The sequence below is a fragment of the Pan paniscus genome, chromosome 20, assembly GCF_029289425.2.
Source record: "Pan paniscus chromosome 20, NHGRI_mPanPan1-v2.0_pri, whole genome shotgun sequence".
NCBI classification, from domain to species: Eukaryota; Metazoa; Chordata; class Mammalia; order Primates; family Hominidae; genus Pan; species Pan paniscus.
The window spans coordinates 15,252,229-15,279,226 of record NC_073269.2 but is presented as its reverse complement, the minus strand read 5'-3'; the positions used below and the strand labels follow the sequence as shown (position 1 = coordinate 15,279,226).

The 26,998-nt window shown below is 52.3% G+C and overlaps 2 protein-coding genes across 11 annotated transcripts in view; both read left to right on the top strand.

Annotated features, from left to right (window-relative positions):
• TYK2 (tyrosine kinase 2) overlaps positions 1-11,060 on the top strand; it is a 30,999-nt gene extending 19,939 nt beyond the window's left edge. For 5 of the 10 annotated variants that reach the window (XM_008961851.5, XM_034944336.3, XM_063599866.1 and 2 more), the window contains 12 exons: positions 128-215; positions 2,292-2,419; positions 3,446-3,581; positions 3,666-3,820; positions 4,867-5,017; positions 6,966-7,072; positions 7,350-7,542; positions 7,938-8,056; positions 8,486-8,658; positions 9,033-9,150; positions 10,431-10,541; positions 10,625-11,060. In XM_008961851.5, the coding sequence (XP_008960099.3) occupies positions 128-215; positions 2,292-2,419; positions 3,446-3,581; positions 3,666-3,820; positions 4,867-5,017; positions 6,966-7,072; positions 7,350-7,542; positions 7,938-8,056; positions 8,486-8,658; positions 9,033-9,150; positions 10,431-10,541; positions 10,625-10,759 (1,614 nt within the window). In that variant the 3' untranslated portion in view covers positions 10,760-11,060. The other 5 variants (XM_014342469.5, XM_057300594.2, XM_063599865.1 and 2 more) reach the window with 3 other exon arrangements.
• Positions 11,061-11,204: 144 nt separating this feature from the next.
• Positions 11,205-26,922, top strand: LOC100980482 (intercellular adhesion molecule 3). Its single transcript, XM_008961861.5, has 3 exons — positions 11,205-22,690; positions 23,279-23,545; positions 26,579-26,922. The coding sequence occupies exons 1-3, from the start codon at positions 22,615-22,617 to the stop codon at positions 26,920-26,922; spliced, it is 687 nt and encodes a 228-aa protein (XP_008960109.3). The 5' UTR covers positions 11,205-22,614.
• Positions 26,923-26,998: the final 76 nt, after the last annotated feature.

The following is a 26,998-nucleotide window of genomic DNA, read 5'->3' as shown; positions in this document are numbered from 1 at the left end:
TCTGTGGAGGAGGTGGGATGGGAGGGGTGTGTCCGTGGAGGAGGTGGGATGGGAGGGGTGTGTCCGTGGAGGAGGTGGGATGGGAGGGCTCGGCTTTGCAGCCACCTGACCTGCCCGGTCCCCACAGGCCTTCTACGAGACAGCCAGCCTCATGAGCCAGGTCTCCCACATGCACCTGGCCTTCGTGCATGGCGTCTGTGTGCGCGGCCCTGAAAGTGAGTGGGTCCCGCCATACCCATCCCCCTTTGGCAGGCCACCCCTGACTTATACCCACTCCCTGATCTGTACCCCAACCCTCGACCTACACCCCAACCTATGCCTATTTCTCGACTCTCACCTGTACTCTGATCCCGGGCTACACCTTGACCTTCAACCTAGACCCCAACCCCTAACGATATTCCAGCCCATAACTTACATCCCAACACGTCGACCCTCACCTGCCCTCTGTCTCAACCCCCACCCTGATTCCCAACTACATCCCCATTTCCATCAACCTCCCAAACAACCTCTACAGTCCAGCCCCCATCTGCCCCTGGCCCCATCAGCACTATGGCCTCACGCAGACTCCAGCGCTGATGTGTGCTGATTCTCCTAGACCTCAGCCCCTGCACATCCAACCCTGCCTAACCCCACCTCTTCCTTTCCTCTGCAGGTAGCTCAAAACTCCTTGTATAGGCTAGGTGTGGTGGCTCACACCTATCCCAGCACTTTGGGAGGCAGAGGTGGGAGGATCGCTTAAACCCAGGAGTTCAAGACCAGCCTGGGTAACATGTCCAGACCCTATCTTTACAAAAAATTAAAAAATCAGGGCCAGGCATGGTGACCTATGCCTGTAGTCCTAGCTACTTGTGAGGCTGAAATGGGAGGATTACTTGAGCCCAGGAGTTCAAGGCTGCAGTGAGCCATGATTGTACCACTGCACTCCAGCCTGGGCGACAGGGCGAGACTCTGTCTCAAAAAATATAATAAATAAATAAAAAATAAAGCCCTTGTACAGAACAACCCTAGACCCACCCATCCCTCAACCCCCCTGTGTGTGTGTGTGCATCTCCCCCACTTTCCCCTGGACCCTGGCCGACACCCTGACCAACATCCCTCTGACTACTCTGGTACCCAAACATCTCCTATACCCCAACCTCAAGCCCCTAGCCTCTGCTTATCCATGCCCATCCCCCCAATCCCTAGTTGCCCACTTTGTAGGCTCACCTTTATCTCTTTTTTTGTGAGACTAGGGTCTCCCTCTGTTGCCCCGGCTGCAATGCAGTGGTGCTGTCATGGCTCACTGAAGCCTCGACCTCCCGGGCTCAAGCGATCCTTCCGCCTCAGCCTCTTGAGCACCTGGGATGACAAGCGTGTGCTGTCACACCCGGCTGATTTTTAAAAATTTTTTTGTAGAGGTGGGGTCTCACTATGTTGCTTAGGCTGATCTCAAACTCCTGGGCTCAAGGGATCTTCCTGCCTCAGCCTCCCAAAGTGACAGGATTGCAGGCATGAGCCACTGTACCCTGCCACCTTTATCTCTTTTTTTTTTTTAATTTTTTTGAGACGGAGTCTCACTGTGTCACCCAGGCTGGAATACAGTGGCGTGATCTCGGCTCACTGCAACCTCCGCCTCCCGGGTTCAAGCAATTCTCCTGCCTCAGCCTCCCGAATAGCTGGGATTACAGACATGTGCCACCATGCCCAGCTAATTTTTTTTTTCTTTTTTTTTTTTTTTGAGATGGAGTCTTGCTCTATCGCCCAGGCTGGAGTGCAATGACGTGATCTCGGCTCACTGCAAGCTCCGTCTCCCACCATTCTTCTGCCTCAGCCTCCCAAGTAGCTGGGACTACCGGTGCCCACCACCATGCCTGGCTAATTTTTTTGTCTTTTTAGTAGAGATGGGGTTTCACTGTAATTTTTTTGTATTTTTAGTAGAGTTGGGGTTTCACCATATTGACCAGGCTGGTCTCGAACTCCTGAACTTGTGATCCGCCCGCCTCAGCCTCCCAAAGTGCTGGGATTACAGGCGTGAGCCACTACGCCCAGCCCACCTTTCTCTCTTGAACTTCAACTTCTTCCGTGCCCCATCCCACCTGGACCCCAATGCCCTCATCCACCGCTGCCTCTGCTGCATTCCGCATTTCTTCTCTCCCCAAACTCACTTTCAACCCAGACCAAACTCCACCCACACCTCTGCCCTGACACCTCCCCAGCCACATGCCAAGTCCCTCCCTGGCGTCTCCCCCAATTCCCCGCCATCCAGAGGGCAGAAGCAGGCAGGTTGCCCCAGAGCAGCTGTGTCTTTACAGATATCATGGTGACAGAGTACGTGGAGCACGGACCCCTGGATGTGTGGCTGCGGAGGGAGCGGGGCCATGTGCCCATGGCTTGGAAGATGGTGGTGGCCCAGCAGCTGGCCAGCGCCCTCAGCTACCTGGTGTGTGGCCTGTGTGTGGGGCCTGGGTCGGTCAGCGAGGGCCAGGAGCCCCGGAGTTCGAGACCAGCCTGGGCAACAGGGCGAGACCCCATCTTTTTTGTTTGTTTGTTTTGTTTTAGATGGAGTTTCGCCCTGTCACCCAGGCTGGAGTGCAATGGCATGATCTTGGCTCACTGCAACCTTCGCCTCCCGGGTTCAAATGATTCTCCCGCCTCAGCCTCCCAAGTAGCTGGGATTATAGGCTCCTGCCATCACGCCCAGCTAATTTTTGTATTTTTAGTAGAGATGGGGTTTCACCATGTTGGTCAGGCTGGTCTCGAACTTCTGACCTCGTGATCCACCCACCTCAGCCTCCCAAAGTGCTGGGATTCCAGGCGTGAGCCACCACGCCCAGCTGGCCCCATCTTTTAAAAATAAACAAATAGCCAGGCGTGGTGGCTCATACCTGTAATCCCAGCAGTTTGGGAGGCCAAGGCGGGTAGATCACCTGAGGTCAGGAGTTTGAGACCAGCCTGGCCAGTATGGCGAAACCTTGCCTCTACTAAAAATACAAAAAAAATTAGCCAATGTGGTAACTTGCACCTGTAGGCCCAGGTACTCAGGAAGTTGAGGTGGGAGGATCACCTGAGCTCAGGAATTTGAGGCCGTAGTAAGCTATGATCACACCACTGCACCCCAGCCTGGGCAGCAGCATAGCTAGACCCCATCTCCACCAAAAATTTAAGAATCAGCTAGGCTGTGGTGATGTGCACCTGTAATTCTCGCTACTCGGAAGGCTTGAGCCCAGGAGTTTGAAGCTGCAGTGAGCTATGTTCGTGCCACCATACTCCAACCTGAGAGACAGAGTGAGACCCTGTCTTAAAAAAAAAAACAAGAAAAAATAACCCCCCAAAAAACAAAACAGAAAGAAACCCAGTGATAGTCACAGTTGTCCTTTTCACATTGGCTGTCCCTATGGGGACCAGGTTTGGGGTTGGCGTCTGTGCCCCTCCTGAGTGGCCACACCCCCTCTCCTGCCCACCTCAGGAGAACAAGAACCTGGTTCATGGTAATGTGTGTGGCCGGAACATCCTGCTGGCCCGGCTGGGGTTGGCAGAGGGCACCAGCCCCTTCATCAAGCTGAGTGATCCTGGCGTGGGCCTGGGCGCCCTCTCCAGGGAGGGTGAGTACCCGAGGGGACCTGGGCACAGTGGGGGGCTTCCCCTGCTCCTTTCACCCTTGGTGACCTCTGACCTTGGCCTCCCAGAGCGGGTGGAGAGGATCCCCTGGCTGGCCCCCGAATGCCTACCAGTTGGGGCCAACAGCCTAAGCACCGCCATGGACAAGTGGGGGTTTGGCGCCACCCTCCTGGAGATCTGCTTTGACGGAGAGGCCCCTCTGCAGAGCCGCAGTCCCTCCGAGGTATGTCTAGGAGACCCTTGGGCCCTCCCCCCGCAGTGGGGGCCCCTCCAAGAAATCCAGAGGACAGAATCAGAGCTCAAAGCTGCGTCCCTTCTGGCCTCGTGACTTCAAGTCTCTCTGGGCTACCAGCAGGTGGGCCACTCGCTGGGGCTCAATGTAGTCCCAGCCTTTTTAGGTCCTTGTGGAAGTCACTTGTGCCTGGCACACAGAAGGCAAGTAAGAGACTTGATTTCAGTTTTAGGCAGAGTGACCAGGGCAGCGATGGGAGATGCCCAGGCTGCAGAGTGGGGAAGAAGGGCTGAGGATGCGCCTCACCCAGCAGTGGGGTCCGACAAGGCTTCCCAGAGGAGGTTCGTGAGTGTGGTGGTTTTATTTTGAGACGAAGTTCCACTCTTGTTGCCCAGGCTGGAATGCAATGGCGTGATCTCAGCTCACTGCAACCTCCGCCTCCTGGGTTCAAGCGATTCTCCTGTCTCAGCCTCCCGAGTAGGCGGGATTACAGGCGCATGCCACCACACCCGGCTAATTTTTGTATTTTTTGTAGAGATGGGGTTTCGTTATATTGGTCAGGCTGGTCTCAAACTCCTGACCTCAGGTGATCCGCCCACCTCGGCCTCCCAAAGTGCTGGGATTACAGGCATGAGCCACAGTGCCCGGCCCCAGAAGAGGTTTTATCTAAGTGTAGAATTATGCCAACGAGCCTGGCTAGGAAGGGCAGCCTAGGCAGAGTGCATGGCCTGTGCAAAGGCTGAGGCTTCAGTGTATTAAGGAGCTGTGGTCTACAGGAGGGGCGGGAGGGAAGCTTGGGGCAGGAGGCTGACTGTGACACTCCAGCTCTGCATAATCACTGGACCTGGGTCCCAGTCCTGGTTCTACGGCTGTGAGCACGTCCTCCCACTTTGTGGAGCCTCAGTTGCCTCATCTGTATAATGGGACTGATAAGAGCGGGCACCTGGCGGTCCACTCTGGGGACTTGACTCTGCCTCTTGGGGAAGGGGTGGGGGCGAGGGGAGGATGTTGACTCCTCTGGGTCCCTTTCCCAACAGAAGGAGCATTTCTACCAGAGGCAGCACCGGCTGCCCGAGCCCTCCTGCCCAGAGCTGGCCACACTCACCAGCCAGTGTCTGACCTATGAGCCAACCCAGAGGCCATCATTCCGCACCATCCTGCGTGACCTCACCCGGCTGCAGCCCCACAGTGAGCTCCATCCCAGTGCTGGGACCCTGGGGAAGTGGGACGGGGCTGGGATCCCTGCTGTATGCCTATAGCGCACGAGAGGTCTCTGCACAGTGGTTCAGGGTGTGTGCCAATTTCTTGCAGTGGCGTTCATAAGCATGCCCTGCCTGGCTGCCCTGAGCTCTCATTAATGTATTTATTTATTTATTTGCAATGGAATCTTGCTCTGTCGCCCAGCCTGGAGCGCAGTGACGTGATCTTGGCTCACTGCAACCTCCACCTCCCAGGTTCAAGCAATCCTCCCACCTCAGCCTCCCAAGTAGCTGGGATTACAAGCGTGTGCCACCATGCCCGGCTAATTTTTGTATTTTTAGTAGAGGTGGGGTTTTGCCATGTTGGCCAGGCTGGTCTCAAACTCTAGACCTCAAATGATCTATCTGCTTCAGCCTCCCAAATTGCTGGGATTACAGGCGTGAGCCACTGCGCCTGGCCTCCTTAATGTTTTGTCTGGGGAGAGACACAACTTCTTTGGATTAGAGAATTAGACCATTGCAGTTTTTTTTTATTTTTAAAAAAGTTTTGTATTGTTTTCTTTAAAAAATTAATATGCTCTTTTTTCTTTTTTTTTGAGACGGAGTCTCACTCTGTTGCCAGGCTGGAGTGCAGTGGTGCAATCTTGGCTCACTGCAACCTCCGTCTCCCAGGTTCAAGTAATTGTCCTGCCTCAGCCTCCTGGGTAGCTGGGACTACAGGCGCCCACCACCACACCGGGCTAATTTTTGTATTTTTAGTAGAGACGGGAATTCACCATGTTGGCCAGGATGGTCTCAGTCTCTTGACCTCGTGATCCATCCGCCTCGGCCTCCCAAAGTGCTGGGATTACAGGCATGAGCCACTGCGCCTGACCTATTTTCTTTTTCTTTTTTTTTTTTTTTTTTTGAGATGGAGTTTTGCTCTTGTTGCACAGGCTGGAGTGCTGGAGTGCAATGGCACGATCTCGGCCCACTGCAACCTCCGCCTCCTGGGTTCGAGCAATTCTCCTGCCTCAGCCTCCCGAGTAGCTGGGATTACAGGCGTCCACCACCACACCCAGCTAATTTTTGTATTTTTAGTAGAGACGGGGTTTCACTGTGTTGGCTAGGCTGGTCTCAAACTCCTGACCTCAGGTGATCCACCCTCCTCAGCCTCCCAAAGTGTTGGGATTACAGGCGTGAGCCACCACGCCCGGCCTAATATGCCATTTTCAACTGGTCATATCACATTTTTCTTTCTCTTTTTTGTTTTAAAGACTAGGTCTTGCTGTGTTGCCCAGGCAGGAGTGTGGTGGCTATTCACAGGCACGATCATGGCTCACTGCAGCCTGAGACTCCTGGGCTCTAGGGATCCTCCTGCCTCGGCCTCCCAAAGTGCTGGGATTACAGGTGTGAGCCACCATGCCTGGCCAGTTTTTCTCTTTTCTCTATGAAATATCTGTGCCCTCTACCCAATCTCGGAACTTCCAGATGTCAGGTTTTTCCGTTTTTTCTTTTTCTTTCTTTCTTTCTTTTTTTTTTTTTTTAAAGACAGTGTCTCTCTGTGGCCCAGACTCACTGCAGCCTCAAAACTCCTGGGCTCAAACAATCCTCCTACCTCAGCCTCCTGAGTAGCTGGGACCACAGGCATGCACCACCACACCTGGCTAATTTTTTTTTTAACTTTTTTGTAGAGAGGGGGTTTCACCATGTTGTCCAGGCTGGTCTTGAACTCCCGGGCTCAGGTGATCTTCCCGCCTCGGCCTCCCAAACAGGTGTCAGTTTTGATGCAGCCAACTCTGCATCATTTTGTACAATAAGTGGACTCTTTCAGCTGTTGCAGGAAAAAGTTTTCTTACCTCTAGAATCGGATCCTGGGGTAGCTGTGGCTGGCTTTGTGACTCCCAAGTGTGGGCCTGCTGGGGAAAGGATCGGGGTCAGGCCTTTACCCACCGCAGCTCTTCCAGATCTTGCTGACGTCTTGACTGTGAACCCGGACTCACCGGCGTCGGACCCTACGGTTTTCCACAAGCGCTACTTGAAAAAGATCCGAGATCTGGGCGAGGTGAGGGACGGGCCTGAGCTGCTAAAAGGCCCGCCTGGTCGGGGAGGAGTTTGGGGGTTGAGGATAAATTCCTACCTAAGGTGATTCTCAGGAGATGTGGGTGGGACCCTCTGCTTTGAGGGAGGCCTAGGTGCCAAGGAGTCTTAATAGAGCGGAGTAGGCGGGGCCTGGGGTATTCCGAAAGGATCTGCCTGGAGGAGTGGCCCGGGAAATCGGGGGTTGGGGAGTGGTGTAGGGATTGGGGAGGTGGAGCTGACCCTCGTGCGCGCCTGACCAGGGTCACTTCGGCAAGGTCAGCTTGTACTGCTACGATCCGACCAACGACGGCACTGGCGAGATGGTGGCGGTGAAAGCCCTCAAGGCAGACTGCGGCCCCCAGCACCGCTCGGGCTGGAAGCAGGAGATTGACATTCTGCGCACGCTCTACCACGAGCACATCATCAAGTACAAGGGCTGCTGCGAGGACCAAGGTGGGCGGGACCGGGCGAGTCCTAGAGACTCGAGGGGGCGTGGCTAGAGCGTGGGTGTGGCCTTGTGGGCGGGGCCAGTCTGGCCTAGCCAATTAGAGACTCTCAACCCCAGGCTGCAGTACGCGGTTCTTGGCATCTGGGTGAGCGTGGCTGGGCTGCCTCCTTCCCATCTGGGGGGTGCTACCTGCTGGGGCCAGGATGGACGGGAGCCACCAGCAGCCCCCTCAAGTGAGAATGGGGTTCTGGATGGGTCCATCCCACCTGAGAACTGGGTCTAGTGTGCGCGGGTCTTGGCCTTCCCTCCCGACCTTGGAGGGGCTCTGCTGGGCTCAAGGTGGGCGGTCCCCGGCCCGCCCTCTATCGTCCCCCACCGGGGCCGCCCCTCTCCGCGGCAGGCGAGAAGTCGCTGCAGCTGGTCATGGAGTACGTGCCCCTGGGCAGCCTCCGAGACTACCTGCCCCGGCACAGCGTCGGGCTGGCCCAGCTGCTGCTCTTCGCCCAGCAGATCTGCGAGGTTGGTCGGCCCCGCCCCTGCTTCTGGAGCTTGCCCCTTCCTCTTCAGCTTGGGCTGGCCTGAGCGATCCGGTGCAGTCTGCTCTCACGCTCCGCCCCTGCTCGTTTGCCCAGGCTCTCTTGTCCTTGCACTGACCTCCGAACTGTTTGGCTTGCTTGGCCACACCCCCTCCTCCCAAGGGACCACGCACAGCAGGCTCGGCCCCTCCCAACTCGCCCTCCTGACCAGCTTTGCTCGTCTAGCCCCGTCCCTGCTTTCTGGCTCAGCCTCCTTTTGCTTGGTGCCACGTGCCATCCGGCCCTCTCCAGCGGCCGGGTAGCCACCGGCCTGACCTGACTGTCCCCCAGCCCTCCTGGCTGCTCAGGTCCTGCCGCCGCCCCCGGCCGAACCCCGCCCCACTGAAACTCACGAGCCCTGCCCCGCCCCCAGGGCATGGCCTATCTGCACGCGCAGCACTACATCCACCGAGACCTAGCCGCGCGCAACGTGCTGCTGGACAACGACAGGCTGGTCAAGATCGGGGACTTTGGCCTAGCCAAGGCCGTGCCCGAAGGCCACGAGTACTACCGCGTGCGCGAGGATGGGGACAGCCCCGTGTTCTGGTGACCAGGCGGGGTGCAGTCTGAGGGGGTGCTGGGGTCACTTGGAACAGGCAGGGTGGAGTAGACGGATGCTGGGTATCATGACAGGGCATGATCCCAGTGAAGCGCGGCGGGGCCTAGCCGTGCGGGGGTGGGGCCTATGGAGGCAAGGGGCGGTGTATAGAGTGCGGCTTGGCCTGGTGGGCGGGGTTAACCCGGCCTAGCCAATGAGCGGCCTAGCCAATGAGCACATCACCCCGCTCAGGCTGCCCTCTTAAGGGTGGGTCCCAACTGAGCCCAGAGGGTCCTTCAGTCTCAGGTGAGGGCTTCAGCCTGGTCTGATCCCCAAGCCCTCAGTGCAGCCCCCCGTGGCCTGAGTGCCCCCCTCCCCCTAGGTATGCCCCAGAGTGCCTGAAGGAGTATAAGTTCTACTATGCGTCAGATGTCTGGTCCTTCGGGGTGACCCTGTATGAGCTGCTGACGCACTGTGACTCCAGCCAGAGCCCCCCCACGGTGAGAGCCAGGCCCGCAGCCCCACCGGGAGTTTGCTAGAGCAATTAGAAAGGCATAGGCTGGGCCAGGCGCGGTGGCTCAAGCCTGTAATCCCAGCACTTTGGGAGGCCGAGGCGGGCGGATGACGAGGTCAGGAGATCGAGACCAACCTGGCTAACACGGTGAAACCCGTCTCTACTAAAAATACAAAAAAAATTAGCCGGGCGTGGTGGCGGGCGCCTGTAGTCCCAGCTACTCAGGCGACTGAGGCAGGAGAATGGCATGAACCCGGGAGGCGGAGCTTGCAGTGAGCCGAGATCTCCCCACTGCACTCCAGCTGGGTGACAGAGCGAGACTCCGTCTAAGACAGGACAGGACAGGACGGAGAGAGAGAGAAAGAAAAGAAAGGAAAGAAAGAAAGGCATAGGCCGGGCGCGGTGGCTGACACCTGTAATCCCAGCACTTTGGGAGGCCGAGGCGGGCAGATCACGAGGTCAGGAGATCGAGACCAGCCTGGCCAACATGGTGAAACCCCGTCTCTACTACAAATACAAAAATTAGCCGGGCGTGGTGGCAGGTGCCTGTAATCCCAGCTACTCAGGCGGCTGAGGCAGGGAGAATTGCTTGAACCCGGTAGGCGGAGGTTGCAGTGAGCCGAGATCATGCCACTGCACTCCAGCCTGGGTGAAAGAGTGAGAGACTGTCTCAAAAAAAAAATTCTGGACGGTAAGAACAATCTGCTGTGAGGCGTAATAATAACGGCAAACACCTGACTCACGCTTACTCTATGAATATTAGTTTAACGTTCACAGTAATCCCAGGTGGCAGATGTTATTACCCTATTTTACGGATGAGAAAACAGGCCCAGAGAAGTGAACTCAAATTCAAAGTCACACAGCTGAGAAGTGTAAGAGGTGGGATTGGAACCCATGCAGTCGATTTCATGAAGTTGCAGAGTGATTTCTTTTTCTTTTTTGAGATGGAGTTTCACACTTGTATCCCAGGCTGGAGTGCAATGGCACAATCTCGGCTCACTGCAACCTCCGCCTCCCAGGTTCAAACGATCCTCCTGCCTCAGCCTCCCAAGTAGCTGGGATTACAGGTGCCTGCCATTATGCCCAGCTAATTTTTGTATTTTTAGTAGAGATGGGGTTTCACCATGTTGGCCAGGCTGGTCTCGAACTCCTGACCTCAGGTGATCCACCCACCTCAGCCTTCCAAAGTGCTGGGATTACAGGCATGAGCCACCGTGCCTGCCTTTCATTGCCTCTTGAAAAGAGCTTGTCTTGTTTATACTGTAGAAATTCCTTGAGCTCATAGGCATTGCTCAGGGTCAGATGACAGTTCTGAGACTCACTGAGTTGCTGGAACGAGGGGAGAGGCTGCCACGGCCCGACAAATGTCCCTGTGAGGTGAGACTTCCTTTGTCTTTCCCTGACCCCACTATCCTGCTGTGGAGAGGGCAGCCCCCACCAGCCCTGGTTTTTCCTTCTAGGTCTATCATCTCATGAAGAACTGCTGGGAGACAGAGGCGTCCTTTCGCCCAACCTTCGAGAACCTCATACCCATTCTGAAGACAGTCCATGAGAAGTACCAAGGCCAGGCCCCTTCAGTGTTTAGCGTGTGCTGAGGCACAATGGCAGCCCTGCCTGGGAGGACTGGACCAGGCAGTGGCTGCAGAGGGAGCCTCCTGCTTCCTGCCCCAGGATGAAACCAAGAGGGGGATGTCAGCCTCACCCACACCGTGTGCCTTACTCCTGTCTGGAGACCCCACCTCTGTGAACTTATTTTTCTTTCATGGCCGTGAGCCTAACCATGATCTTGAGGGACCCAACATTTGTAGGGGCACTAATCCAGCCCTTAAATCCCCCAGCTTCCAAACTTGAGGCCCACCATCTCCACCATCTGGTAATAAACTCATGTTTTCTCTGCTGGAGCCTGTGATTTTTGGAGCCCTCTTCAAGAAAGCTGGGTTAGCTGGGAGTCTGGTCTCCTGTGGACAGCAGCTAGCATGAGACAGCGCAGAGGTGGCTGGATTCAACTGTTTAACTTTTTTTTTTTTTTCTTTTTGAGACAGAGTCTTGCTCTGTCGCCCAGGCTGGAGTGCAGTGGCGTGATCTAGGCTCATTGCAAGCTCCGCCTCCTGGGTTCACACCATTCTCCTGCCTCAGCCTCCCGAGTAGCTGGGACTACAGGCGACCGCCTCCACGCCTGGCTAATTTTTTGTATTTTTAGTAGAGTTGAGGTTTCACCTTATTGGCCAGGCTGGTCTTGAACTCCTGACCTCAGGTGATCCACCTGCCTCCGCCTCCCAAAGTGCTGGGATTACAGGTGTGAGCCATTGCGCCTGGCCAATAACTACTTGTTGAATGCACAAAGTATTTGGTCGGGGCGGTCACATGCCACATAGATTAGACTGCCAGTTTCACCCTTTCACATTTGTGTGACCTCAGGCTAATGGCTTCACCTCTCTGGGCCTTAGTCCTTCATTATGGGAGCTTCACACTTGCTATCTCATAGGACTCATGTAAAGAGCTCATGAGGTGGTGTCTGTGAAATGCTGAGCAGAAAGACATGCAAACAAGTGCTTAATAAATATACAATATTGGCCAGGCATGGCGGCTCACGCCTGTAATCCCAGCACTTTGGGAGGCCACGAGGATCACAAGGTCAGGAGATTGAGACCATCCTGGCTAACACGGTGAAACCCCGTCTACTAAAAATACAAAAAAATTAGCCAGGTGTGGTGGTGGGTGCCTGTAGTCCCAGCTACTCGGGAGGCTGAGGCAGGAGAATGTCGTGAACCCAGGAGGCGGAGATTGCAGTGAGCCGAGATTGCACCACTGCACTCCAGCCTGGGTGACAGAGAAAGACTCCATCTCAAAAAAAAAATAATTAAATAAATAAATATACAATATTATTGTTGACTGGATGCAGTGGCTCATTGCCTGTAACCCCAGCACTTTGGGAGGCTGAGGCAGGAGGATCCCTTGAGTCCAGGAGTTCGAGACCAGCCTGGGCAACATAGGGAGATCCTCTCTGTATTTTTATTTATTTATTTATTTATTTATTTATTTATTTTTGAGGCAGTTTCACTGTTCTCCAGGCTGAAGTGCAATGGTACTATCTCGGCTCACTGCAACCTCCCCCTCCTGAGTTCAAGCGATTCTCCTGCCTCAGCCTCCGGAGTAGCTGGGATTACAGGCGCACGCCACCACACCCGGCTAATTTTGTATTTTTAGTAGAGACGGGGTTACATCTTGTTGGTCAGGCTGCTCTCAAACTCCTGACCTCAGGTGATTTGCCCGCCTCGGCCTCCCAAAGTGTTGGGATTACAGGCGTGAGCCACTACGCCTAGCCTATATTATTTTAAAATAAAAATTTTAAAAATGAAGTTGGCTGGATAGAGTGGCTCACGCCTGTAATCCCAGCACAGCACTTTGAAAGGCCAAGGCGGGCGGATCAGTTGAGGTCAGGAGTTTGAGACCAGCCTGCCCAACATGGCAAAACCCTTGTCTACTAAAAATACAAAAATTAGCTGGGCATTGTGGTAGGCGTCTGTAATCCCAGCTACTTGGGAGGCTGAGGCAGGAGAATCACTTGAACCTAGGAGGCAGAGGTTGCCATGAGCCAAGATCAAGCCATTGCACTCCAGCCTGGGTGACAAGAGCAAAACTCTGTCTCAAAAAAAAATTTAAAAAGACACATGCACACGTATGTTTATTGCGGCACTATTCACAATAGCAAAGACTTGGAACCAACCCAAATGTCCATCAATGATAGACTGGATTAAGAAAATGTGGCACATATACACCATGGAATACTATGCAGCTATAAAATAGGATGAGTTCATATCTTTTGCAGGGACACGGATGAAGCTGGAAACCATCATTCTCAGCAAACTATCACAAGGACAGAAAACCAAACACCGCATGTTCTCATTCATAGGTGGGAACTGAACAATGAGAACACTTGGACACATGGCAGGGAATAACACACACCCACACCGGGGTCTGTTGTGGGGTAGGGGCCTGCGGGAGGGATAGCATTAGGAGAAATACCTAATGTAAATGATGAGTTAATGGGTGCAGCAAACCAACATGGCACATATATACCTATGTAACAAACCACGTTGTGCACATGTACCCTGGAACTTAAAAAAAAAAAAAAAAAAGGAGTCTGAAACCATGAACAATCTTCGTTATTTACCAAGTTTGTTCTTGTTGAGGAAAAAAAATAAGATTCAAGAGGAAAAAATACAAAAATTAGCCAGGTGTGGTGGCACACACCTGTAATCTCAGCTACTCTAGAGGCTGAGGCAGGAGAATTGCTTGAACTGGAAGGCAGAGTGCATTGAGCTGAGATCGCACCACTGCACTCCAGCCTGGGCGACAGAGCAAGACTGTCTGAAAAAAGAAAAGAAAAAAAGTATTATTGTTATTCTAGTGTTTGGCAAAGCGTTTCTACTTAGCCTGTGTGACTTGAGATGGTGGGATAGATTATGAGTCAGACACATTTGTGAAAGGCAGTTAAATATCCCCAAAAGGACTTCTTTTGTGGGGCTGGGGACTGGGTCTTGCTCTGTCACCCACACTGGAGTACAGTGGTGCTATTACAGCCCATGGCAACCTTGACCTCCCAGGCGCAAGTGATCCTCCCACCTCAGCCTCTGTAGGAGCTGAGACTATAGGCTCCTGCCACGTCACCTGGCTAATTTTTTTTTTTTTTTTTGAGAAGGAGTCTCACTATGTCACCCAGGCTGGAGTGCAATGGTACGGTCTAGGCTCAGTGCGACCTCCACCTCCAGGGTTCAAGCGATTCTCCTGCTTCAGCCTCCCCAGTAGCTGGGATTACAGGCGCCCACCACTACGCCTGGCTAATTTTTGTATTTTTAGTTGAGACAGGGTTTCACCATGTTGGCCAGGCTGGTCTCGAACTCCTGACCTCAGGTAATCCACCCACCTCAGCCTCCGAAAGTGCTGGGATTACAGGTGTGAGCCACCATGCCTGGCCATCTAGCTAATTTAAAAATTTTTTGCAGACACAGCGTCTTACTCTGCTGCCCAGCCTGGTCTCAAACTCCTGGGCTCAAGTGATCCTCCCACCTTAGCCTCTTGAGTAGTAGGATAACAACTCAATTTGTTTAGAGCAGTTTTAGGTTTACAGCAAAGTTGAGTGGAAAATACAGAGTTCTCCTATATCCCCTCCCTCCCATCCCCCTGCACAACCTCCCTTGCTGACCTATCCTGTACCACAGTGATACATGTGTTAGAATCTATGAACCTCGGTGACTCATGCCTGTAATCCCAGCACTTTGGGAGGTCAGGAGTTCGAGACCAGCCTGGGCAACATGGTGAAACCCCATCTCTACTAAAAATACAAAAACTAGCCAGGCATGGTGGCAGGCACCTGTACTCCCAGCTACTCAGGAGGCTGAGGCAAGAGAATTGCTTGAACCCAGAAGGTGGTGGTGGAGGTTGCAGTGAGCCAAGATCATGCCACTGCACTCCAGCCTGAGCGGCAGAGCAAGACTCTGTCTGAAAAAAAAAAAATCTATGAACCTCCACTGACATATCATTTTCTCCTGAGGTCTATACTTTACATGAGGGTTCACTCTTGCTGTTGTACGTTCTGTGGGGCTGGACAAACATATAAGGCATGAACCCACCAATACAGTATCACATGGAGTAGTTTCACTGCGCTAAACGTCATTCATGCACTGCCTGTTCATCCCTCTCTTCTCACTAACCCCTGGCAACTGCTGATCTGTTATTTACTGTCCCCATAGTTTTGAAACAGAGTCTTGCTCTGTCATCCAGGCTGGAGTGCAGTGGTGCAATCTCTGCTCACTACAACCTCCGCCTCCCACGCTCAAGCTAATTTCTGTATTTTTTGTAGAGGCGAAGTTTCTCCATGTTACCCAGGTTGATGAAGTCCCGGGCTTAAATGATCCCTCTACCTCAGCCTCCCAAAGTGCTGGGCTTTCAGGTATGAGCCACCACACCCGCCCAATAGATCATTTATTTTTAGTTCTGAATAAAAAAATAAATAAAAATACAAACAAGGTCCCCAATTGCGTTTGGCTGAGGCCAGTTTTCTGTAAGTCTCTTTTAGTTCTGAAAAAATAAAATAAATAAAAATACAGGGCCGGGCACAGTGGCTCACGCCTGTAATCCCAGCACTTTGGGAGGCCAAGGCAGGCGGATCACCTGAGGTCAGGAGTTCAAGACCAACATGGCCAACATGGCAAAACCCCATCTCTACTAAAAATACAAAAATTAGCCGGGTGCGGTGGCGTGTGCCTGTAATCCCAGCTACTCAGGAGGCTGAGGCAGGAGAATCACTTAAACCCAGGAGGCGGAGGTTGCAGTGAGCTGAGATTGTGCCATTGTACTCCAGCCTGGGCAACAAGAGTGAAACTCCATCTCAAAAAATAAAATAAAATAAAAAATAAAAATAAATAAAAATACAAACAAAGTCCCCAACTGCATTTGCTCGAGGCCAGTTTTCTTACGTCTCTTTTGGTCTGTGGGTTCCTCTTTCTGTCTTTTGCCCCCTTGCAACATATTTGTGGATAAAACTAGGTTGTTTGTCTTGTTGACTTTTTTTTTTTTGAGATGGAGCCTTGCTCTGTCGCCCAGGCTGGAGTGCAGTGGCACGATGTCGGCTCACTGCAACCTCTGCCTCCTGGGTCCAAGTGATTCTCCTGCCTCAGCCTCCTGAGTAGCTGAGATTACAGGCGTGGGGCCAGTACGCCTGGCTAATTTTTGTATTTTTAGTAGAGATGGGGTTTCGCCATGTTGGCCAGGCTGGTCTCGAACTCCTAACCTCAGGTGATCTGCTTGCCTCGGCCTCCCAAAGTGCTGGAATTACAGTCATGAGCCACTGCGCCTGTCATGTTTTCTTCTTTTTCTGCATTGCTATTAAAAATTTTGGCTGGGGCCGGGCGCAGTAGCTCATGCCTGTAATCCCAACTCTTTGGGAGGCCAAGGTGGGTGAATCACCTGAGGTCAGGAGTTAAAGACCAGCCTGGCCAACATGGTGAAACCCCGTCTGTACTAAAAATACAAAAATTAGCTGGGTGTGGTGGCAGGCGCCTGTTATCTCAGCTACTTGGGTGGCTGAGGCAGGAGAATCACTTGAACCTGGGAGGTGGAGGTTGTAGTGAGCCGAGATCGTGCCACCGCGCTCCAGCCTGGGCGACAGAGCAAGACTTAATCTCAAAAAAAAAAAAAAAGAAAAGAAAAAATTGTTTCCTCATAATCGTAAAGCTGTTATACTCACTGCAGGCACAGCTAGTACATTTTGCTCAACCCCACAGGCTCCGTTCCCTTTACGAGGTATTTATTTATTTATTTATTTTTATTTTTGCGACGGAGTCTCTCTCTGTCATCCTGGCTGGAGTGCAGTGGCATGATCTCGGCTCACTGCAACCTCGGCCTCCAGGGCTCAGTCGGTTCTTGGGCCTCAGTCTTCCAAGTAGCTGTAAGTACAGGCATGCGCCACCACGTCCGGTGAATTTTTTGTATTTTTAGTTGCCATGTTGGCCAGGCTTTTACTAGCTATTTATAATATGCTTGAGTCACTCACAGGAATGAAATACTGTCAGCATCAATAGTTAGCAGCTCTTTCAAAATACATTTTATTGCCTCTATAAGAAACCTTAACTATTCTATTAGTCCAGTAATTCCAAATGGTCTTATTATTTCTTGGTTTTTGTTTGTTTGTTTGTTTTTGAGACGTTGTTTCTCTCTTGTTGCCCAAGCTGGAGTGCAATGGTGCGACCTCGGCTCACTGCAAACTCCTCCAAGGTTCAAGTGATTCTCCGGCCTCAGCCTCCTGAGTAGCTGGGATTACAGGCATGAGCCACCATGTCTGGCTAATTTTTTGTATTTTTAGTAGAGACTGGGTTTCCTCATGTTAGTCAGGCTGGTCTCGAACTCCTGACCTCAGATGATCCATCCGCTTCAGCCTCCCAAAGTCCTGGGATTATAGGCATGAGCCACCGCACCTGGCTGGTCTTATTATTTCTATACATAACATATGCTCTTTTGGCTGGGCGTGGTAGCTCAAGCCTGTAATCACGGCACTTTGGGAGGCCGAGGTAGGTGGATCACCTGAGGTCAGCATATCGAGACCAGCTTGGCCAACATGGCAAAACCCCGTTTCTACTAAAAATACAAAAATTAGTCAGGTGTGGTGGCACACGCCTGTAATCCCAGCTACTTGGGAGGCTGAGGCAGGAGAATCGCTTGAACCCGGAAGGTGGAGGTTGCAGTGAGCCGAGGTCACGGCACTGCACTCCAACCTAGGAGACAGATCGAGACTCCATCTCGGGAAAAAAAAAAAAAAAAAAAAAAAAAGGCCAGGCACGGTGGCTCACGCCTGTAATCCCAGCACTTTGAAAGGCCAAGCAGGCAGATCACAAGGTCAAGATATCGAGACCATCCTGGCCAACATGGTGAAACCTTGACTTTACTAAAAATACAAAAATTAGCTGGGTGTGGTGGCCCACGCCTGTAGGCCCAGCTACTTGGGAGGCTGATGCAGGAGAATTGCTTGAACCCGGGACGCAGAGGTTGCAGTGAGCCGATATCGCGCCACTGCACTCCAGCATGGTGACAGAGCAAGACTGAGTCTCAAAGAAAAAAAAATAAAAACTTTAAACATTTACGTAGCTGAATAGGTCCCATGTTTTTACTGAAGATTCCCAAAAGGCTTTTAGAGGGTTTTTTATTTTTTCTTTCTTTATTTTTTTTTTAATAATAGAGATGGGGGTCTCCCTATGTTGCCCAGGCTGTCTCAAACTCCTGGGCTCAAGCAATCCTCCCACCTCAGCCTCCCAAAGTGCTGGGATTACAGATGTGAGCCACCATGCCCAGCCAAGTTTAACTTTTTCACAATAAAGGAAAGGAACAGTGTCAATCCATGATTGTCAGAACAGCAATTTAATAAGATCATCTTCAGCTGGGCGCGGTGGCTCACGCCTGTAATCCCAGCACTTTGGGAGGCTGAGGTGGGCGGATCACCTGAGGTCAGGAGTTTGAGACCAGCCTGGCCAACATGGTGAAACCCCTGTCTCTACTAAAAATAGAAAAATTAGCCAGATGTGGTGGTAGGCGCCTGTAATCCCAGCTACTTGGGAGGCTGAGGCAGGAGAATCGCTTGGACCTGGAAGGCAGAGGTTGCAGTGAGCCAAGACTGAACCACCTCACTCCAGCCTGGGCAACAGAGTGAAAACCCATCTCAAAAAATACTGATAATAATAAGATCATCTTCAGAACTCAGTTCCTGGTGCATGAAGAGATTCAATACAGCCCCCTCGCTCTCAGTTCTTAGAAAGAAGAATACGCCAGCCTGACCAACATGGTGAAACCCCCGTCTCTAATAAAAATACAAAAATTAGCTGGGTGTGGTGGCGCACGCCTGTGATCCCAGCTACTCAGGAGGCTGAGGCAGGAGAATCGCTTGAACCTGGGAGGTGGAGGTTGCAGTGAGCCCAGCCTGGGAGACAGAGCAAGACTCATTCTCAAAAAAAAAAAAAAAAAAAAAAGAAGAAGAAGAAGAATATGAAAGAGATAGGATCGATAACTACCTTCATTGTTTAATAGCCTAAGAGTGAAAGCCCAGCGCAGTGGCTCACCCCTGTAATAATCCCAGCACTTTGGGAGGTTGAGGTGGGAGGATCACTTGAGCCCAGGGGTTCGAGAACAGCCTGGGCAATATGTCAAACGCTCCTCTGTAGAAAAAATACAAAAATTAGCCGAGTGTAGTGGCACACACCTATAGTCCCAGCTACTAGGGAGGCTGAGGTGGGAGGATCACCTGAGCCTGGGAGGTCAAGGTTGCAGTGAGCCATGATTATGCCACTGCATTCCAGCCTGGGAGACACAGCCAGACCCTGTCTCAGGAAGAAAAAAAAAAAAAAAAGCCAAATCTTTTTATCCCAGGATGTCTGAAAAGGACAGAGTCTATGGAGCATGGATGCAGAAAAGTAGTTATTCCTACCAGGAAAAAAAAAAAAAAATGAAATGTGGACACAGCCACTCAAGATCAGAGACTCAACCAGTGAAAGCAATTAGCTTCAATTTCATTGTCACCAGGAGGGCGCACACCAGAGAACCTGGGAGAAAGCCTGGGCTAGAGCCCTTAGCATTCTCAGTGTTACTGGTGCTGTGGTTCAACAACCTTTGTGGGAATGAGGAGAACCAGAGACCATCACCATCACACGTAAAAAGGATCCTATAGCAACAATGTGGCTGTCAAAAATCAGCTGGAGGCCAGGCGCGGTGGCTCACGCCTGTAATCCTAGCACTTTGGGAGGCCGAGGCGGGCGGATCACCTGAGGTCAGGAGTTTGAGACTAGCCTGGTCAACATGGTGAAACCCCGTCTCTACTAAAAATACAAAAAATTAGCTGGGTGTGGTGGTGCATGCCTGTAATCCCAGCTACTCGGGAAGTTGAGGCGGGAGAATCACTTGAACCTGGGAGGCAGAGGTTGCAGTGAGCCCAGACTATGCCACTGCACTCCAGCCTGGGTGACAGACTGAGACCCTGTCTCAAAAAAAAAAAAAAAAAATCAGCTGGAGCTTAAATTATACATTGTTTGCAATCCAGACTGTACTTGCTTTCTTGTCAATGGCTTGAGATATGTGCAGAGGCCCCTTAAACATGTGTAGGTGACCTTTCTCTGTCGCCCAGGCTGGAGTGCAGGGGCACAATCTCAGCTAACTGCAACCTCCACTTCCCGGGCTCAAGCAATCCTCCTGCTGCAGCCTCCTGAGTAGCTGGGACTACAGGTGTGTGCCATCAAGCTTGGCTGATTTTTTTGTACTTTTTTTTTTTTTTTTTCGAGATGGAGTCTCGCTCTGTCGCCCAGGCTGGAGTGCAGTGGCGCAATCTCAGCTCACTGCAAGCTCCGCCTCCCGGGTTCACACTATTCTCCTGCCTCAGCCTCCCCAGTAGCTGGGACTACAGGCACCTGCCACCATTTTTTTTTTGTATTTTTAGTAGAGACGGGGCTAATTTTTTTTTGTATTTTTAGTAGAGATGGGGTTTCACCGTGTTAACCAGGATGGTCTCGATCTCCTTACCTCGTGATCTGCCCGCCTCGGCCTCCCAAAGTGCTAGGATTACAGGCGTGAGCTACCACACCTGGCCCAGAAATACTTCTTTATCAGAAATATTACTGGCGGGTGTAGCAGGGCACGCCTATAATCCCAGCACTTTGGGAGGTCGAGGCAGGCAGATCCCTTAAGCTTAGGAGTTCAAGACCAACCTGGGCAATATGGTGAAAGCCGTCTCTACAGAAAATTAGCCAGGCACAGTGGTGTGCACCTGTGGTCTCAGCTCCTAGGGAGGCTGAGGTGGGAGGATCACTTGAACCCAGGAGGCTGAGATTGCAGTTAGCTGAGATTGCGCCCCTGCACTCCAGCCTGGGCGACACGGTGAGACTGTTTCAAAAAACAAAAAAGAAATATGACTTATTTACAAGTATTTCTTTCTTTTTTATTTTTAGAGACAGGGTCTCACTATTACGTAAGTATTATAAATTATATATATATGTTTTTTTGTTTGTTTGTTTGTTTTTCTGAGACAGAGTCTTGATCTGTCACCCAGGCTGGAGTGCAGCGGCACAATCTCCACTCACTGCAACCTCCGCCTCTTGGGTTCAAGTGATTCTCCTGCCTCAGCCTCCTGAGTAACTGGGACTACAGGTGCCCGCCACAACGCCCAGCTAATTTTTTATATTTTTGGTGGAGATGGGGTTTCACTGTGTTAGCCAGGATGGTCTCGATTTCCTGACCTCGTCATCCACCTACCTCAGCCTCCCAAAGTGCTGCTAGGATTACAGACGTGAGCCAATAAGTCTGACATCTTTTTTTTTTTTTTTTTTTTTTGTGGAAACAGGGTCTCACTGTGTCTCCCAGGCTGGAGTGCAGGGGCGCAATCTCGACTCACTGCAGCTTTGACCTCCCAGGCTCAAGCGATCCTCTCACCTCAGCCTTCCAAGGAGCTGGGACTACAGGCACCAGGCCCATGCTACTGGTCCCTGCTGTTTACAAATACACTAGACTTGGGTTTTAGCTGCTCTCTCAACACCAGGTGGGAAATGGATTGTTCGGAAGGTAGAGGAATAGAGGAGAGACCTGCTTAGGAAGGCGGGGGTGCTCTAGATGAGAGAGGAGGTGCTGTGACCTCAAGGTCTGGGGAAAGTGGGTGAGTGCAGGGCCCCATCAAGGCTCTCAACAAGGCCTCTCTCTCTGGAGCTCAGATGTGAAGCCCAGAAGGCAGGTCAGAGGCCTGAGGTCAGAGGCAGGTCAAAGGTGGGGGTCCCACCTGGTCCCCTTGGTGCCTTCCCTTGGAATGCAGTGACCAGCTGCCTGGAAGGGTGGGCAAGGGGACAACAGGATGGGGTAAAGGCCAGTTACAAGTAGAATCCTGGAAGGCCGGGCGCAGTGGCTCACGCCTGTAATCCCAACACTTTGGGAGGCCAAGGCGGGCAGCTCACTTGAGGTCAGAAGTTTGAGACCAGCTTGGCCAACATGGTGAAACCCCGTCTCTACCAAAAAGTACAAAAATTAGCCGGGCGTGGTGGCACACGCCTGTAATCCCAGCTACTCGGGAGGCTGAGGCAGGAAAATCGTTTGAACCCGGGAGGCAGAGGCTGCAGTGAGCCAAGATCCCGCCACTGCACTCCAGCCAGGGTGACAGAGTGAGACTCTGTCTCAAAACAAACAAACAAAAACCAAGTAGAATCCTGGATAGACAGTGGCTCAGGGACTCAGCTGTCCCCAAATCACCTACCTTAGCTCTTTGTGCAGGGGATGGGGGATCCCCAAGATCTTCAAAGATAGGGAGGTATCCTCAAGATCTTCAAAGGTGGCCAGGCGTGGTGGCTCACGCCTGTAATCGCAACACTTTGGGAGGTCAAGATGAGAGGAGGCCATCTTAAGGCCAGGAGTTCAAGACCAGTCGGGGCAACATAGCAAGACTCTGCTTCTGTTTCTGTTTTTTTTTTTTTTTTTTAATGTTTCTTCGAAATCCCACCTTAACATCTACAGAATGGTGCCTACAGTTTTCCCCATTAACTTCCTCTCTGGGGACAGAATATTCCCCTCCCCACCTAAGTTCAGCCAGAAGGAGATGCCTCATCCCCCCCACCCAGGCTTCCCAGTGCTGAGAACAAAAAAACCAGTTTAGTTAGCATTTCCTGTGAATTCAAATGGGGGCCAGCAGTGTAACTGGGACCAGCCCATTCCCTGGGGGAGACTCAGCAGTGCTGGCCACTTTGCAGAGCCCCGTCTGGGTCCCCCACCCTGGCCCCCAAGGGCCACAGCATCCCCTTCCACCCACAGGCCTGGGCAAGGTGCAGTCCCCAGACTTCTGCAATCTTAACCGCTGTGCTTCCGTCGCAGTGGGAGGCCCCGCCTTTTCCCCTGCCTGCCCTTCGGGCACCTCAGGAAGGCACCTTCCTCTGTCAGAATGGCCACCATGGTACCATTCGTGTTGTGGCCCAGGGCCTGCTGGACTCTGCTGGTCTGCTGTCTGCTGACCCCAGGTGAGACCGGTCAAGCCGGGGAGGGCTGGAGAGGTCTGCGTTTGGGGGATCAGTAGAGGGTAGAGGAATAGAACGCAACGCTGTTCACATCCTGCCACACTGCGACCTGGCCGCTGACTCTGTATCCTCGGGAGAAAGTTCTGGTTCCTTAGTTCAGCCTTCAGATGGTCAGGCCCCAGCATAGGCTTATACGCCATCCCTCTCCCCTAACACACACACACACCCCTCATGCTTCCTGCTCCATCTGAACTCCTGAAATTTGCCCTTTGCGTATGTGCTTCCCTCTGCCAGGATCACCTGTCCCTTTCACTTGCTAACTCCTACTTAGCCTTCAGTTTCGGGCTGCAATGGTCTCCGCTTCCAGGAAGCCTTCCCTGACTCACCTCCTCCTATGCTGGATCAGAGCCTCTTCTGGCCTCCTTCTGAGTTCTCCCTGGTCTCTGATGGATTCTACCTTTCCCACTGGACCATGAAGGCAGGAACCCTTCTGTCTCGGCACAAGGAGAGAGGTGTTAAATGGTGGGGCCTGTTGATGCGTGGGTTGGGGGACAAGGAAACAAACACCAGGACTTCTTCATGTTCCTGAAGGTGTCCAGGGGCAGGAGTTCCTTTTGCGGGTGGAGCCCCAGAACCCTGTGCTCTCTGCTGGAGGGTCCCTGTTTGTGAACTGCAGTACTGATTGTCCCAGCTCTGAGAAAATCGCCTTGGAGACGTCCCTATCAAAGGAGCTGGTGGCCAGTGGCAAGGGCTGGGCAGCCTTCAATCTCAGCAACGTGACTGGCAACAGTCGGATCCTCTGCTCAGTGTACTGCAATGGCTCCCAGATAACAGGCTCCTCTAACATCACCGTGTACAGTGAGTCGACGTGTCCGGAGGTGGGACTGGTCTTGGGTAGTGGTGTGGGCAAGTGGCCAATGGCTCAGGAGAGTGGGGACCCTCAGTTTGCAAAGAATGGACCACGGTTCTGACCCAGAGCTCAGACCTGGACATTTGTGTGTGAGATACAAAGATAGACAGATAGACAGAGACAGAGACACAGAGACAGAGACAGAGATATAGAGACGCATCTCAATCTCATGCCAAGGCAGCAGTTGTGAAATCAATTAACTTGGGCCCCAACAAGCATTTTTTTTTTTTTTTTGAGACAGAGTTTCGCTCTTTTTGCCTAGGCTGGAGTGCAGTGGCACGATGTCGGCTCACTGCAACCTTCGTCTCCTGGGTTCAAGTGATTCTCCTGCCTCAGCCTCCCGAGTGGCTGAGATTACACATGCACGCCACCACACCCAGCAAATTTTGTATTTTTAGTTGAGATGGCATTTCACCATGTTGGCCAGTCTGGTCTTGAACTCCTGACCTCAGGCGATCCGCCCAGCTCGGCCTCCCAAAGTGCTGGGATTACAGGCATGAGCCACTGCGCCCGGCCCCAACAAGCTTTTTTTTTTTTTTTTTGAGATGGCGTCTCTTACTCTGTAGCCCAGGCTGGAGTGCAGTGGTGTAATCTCGGCTCACTGCGACCTCTGCCTCCCAGGTCCAGCTAATGCCCAGCTAAGTTTTGTATTTTTAGTAGAGACGGGGTGTTCCGCCCACCTCAGCCTCTCAAAGTGCTGGGATTACAAGTGTGAGCCACTGCGCCTGGCCCCAACAATAATCCCAACACTTTGGGAGGCCGAGGCAGGAGGATTGCTTGAGTCCGGAAATTTAAGACCAGGCAGAGCAATATAGGGACACCCCGTCTCTACAAAAATAAATAAAAAATATTAGCTGGGCATGGTGGCACATGCCTGAAGTCCCAGCTACTTGGGGGACCAAGGTGGGAGAATCGCTTGAGCCCAGGAGTTCAAGGCTGTAGTAAGCTATAATTGCACCACTGCACTCCAGCCTGTGCAAAAAAGCAAGACCCTGTCTCTTAAGCAAAAAAGGGGGTACCCCTTTCAGCCAGCAGTAGGCAAATGGAGGTTTTACATTTACACTTTTTTATACCTTTATTTTAGAGACAGGATCTCCCTATGTTGCCTAGGTTGGTCTCAAACTCCTGGGCTCAGGCAATCCTCCCACTTCAGTCTCTCCAGTAGCTGGGATTGCAGGCCTGAGCCACTGTACCTGGCTACTTTTTTTTTCTTTTCTTTTTTTTTTTTTTTTTTTGAGACAGAGTCTCACTCTGTCCCCAAGGCTAGAGTGCAGTGGCGCAATCTCAGCTCACTGCAACCTCTGCCTCCTGGGTTCAAGCGATTCTCCTGCCTCAGCCTCCTGAGTAGCTGGAATTACAGGCACACGCCAACACGCCCAGCTAATTTTTGTATTTTTAGTAGAGACAGGGTTTCACCATGTTGGTCAAGCTGGTCTCAAACTTCTGACCTCATGATCTGCCTGCCTCCACCTCCTGAAGTGTTGGGATTACAGGCGTGAGCCACCGCGCCTGGCCTTTTCTTCTTCTTCTTCTTTTTTTTTTTTGGAGATGGAGTCTCACTCTGTTGCCCAGGCTGGAGTGCAGTGGCATGATCTTGCTCACTGCAACCTCCACCTCCCAAGTTCAAGAGATTCTCCTGCCTCAGCCTGCTGAGTAGCTGGGACTACAGGTGTGCACTACCACACCCAGCTAATTTTTGTATTTTTAGTAGGGACAGGATTTCACCATGTTGCCCAGGCTGGTCTCAAACTCCTTGCTTCAAACGATCTGCCCGCCTTGGCCTCCCAAAGTGCTGGGATTACAAGCGTGAGCCACCATGCCTGGCCTACTTTTTGACTTTTTTTTTCTTTGAGACGCAGTCTTGCTCTTGTCCCCCATGCTGGAGTACAATGGCGCGATGTCAGCTCATTGCAACCTCCGCCTCCTGGGTTCAAGTGATTCTCCTGTCTTAGCCTCCTTAGTAGCTGGGATTACAGGCGTGTGACACCATGCCCGGCTAATTTTTGTATTTTTAGTAGAGACAGGGTTTTGCCATATGGGCCAGGTTGGTCTCAAACTCCTGACCTCAAGTGATCCGCCTCCCTCGGCCTCCCAAAGCGGTGGGATTACAGGCATGAGTCACCTTGCCCAGCCTTTTTTTTTTTTTTTTGACATAGAGTCTCTCTCTGTCGCCAGGCTGGAGTGCAGTGGCACTATCTCAGCTCACTGCAACTTTCGCCTCCTGGGTTCAAGCGATTCTTGTGCCTCAGCCTCCTGAGTAGCTGGGATTACAGGCACATGCTACCATGCCTGGCTAATTTTTGTATTTTTAGTAGAGATGGGGTTTCACCATGTTGGCAAGGCTGGTCTTGAACTCCTGGTCTCAGGTGATCCGTCCACCTTGGCCTCCCAAAGTGCTGGGATTACAGGCATGAGCCACAGTGCCCGGCCTGAGGCCCAGGGTTTTGTAGGTGTACTGGGGAGGGCACCCACCCTGGGAGTGTCAAGTCTCCTGTGACTGTGCCGGAGTATCTTGAGAGGCTGCCACAGGGCTGGTGAACCAGGAAAGCCCTGAGTGTCTGAACCTGATTGGAGAGAACTGAACTAGTAATCCTGACCTCGTGATCCACCCACCTCGGCCTCCCAAAGCTCTGGGATTACAGGCGTGAGCCACCACGTCTGGCCATAAACAGGAATTTTTAATATTCATATCATAGTCATAAACGTTCATCCCTTCCATCCTCAGTGTTTTTTATTGTGCCATCTTTGAGAACAGAAAGTTTTGTTTAGCGCCTTGCAAGGTATCTGACAACACAGGAAATGATAATCACTGCGCTAATGATAATAGCAAACGCTTCGACTGGCCCAGCTCTAAGCCCTCTAAGTTTATTAACTCAAAGCTCACAGTTCTCGGCAGGACCGCCCTGTCTCCTCCCCAGTCCCTGGGGTGAGTGGGTGGGTTTGCAGGACCCACTAAGTGCCATCCTCCCCTCCTCTCTCAGGGCTCCCGGAGCGTGTGGAGCTGGCACCCCTGCCTCCTTGGCAGCGGGTGGGCCAGAACTTCACCCTGCGCTGCCAAGTGGAGGGTGGGTCGCCCCGGACCAGCCTCACGGTGGTGCTGCTTCGCTGGGAGGAGGAGCTGAGCCGGCAGCCCGCAGTGGAGGAGCCAGCGGAGGTCACTGCCACTGTGCTGGCCAGCAGAGACGACCACGGAGCCCCTTTCTCATGCCGCACAGAACTGGACATGCAGCCCCAGGGGCTGGGACTGTTCGTGAACACCTCAGCCCCCCGCCAGCTCCGAACCTTTGGTGAGAGAAGGGGCTTCAGACGGTGGGTGACGAGCTAAGCTAGGGTAAACGGTGCCCTGACCTTGGGGTTCCTGAGAGTGGGGTACCCTGGACCTCACAGGCTTCTGGGAAGGA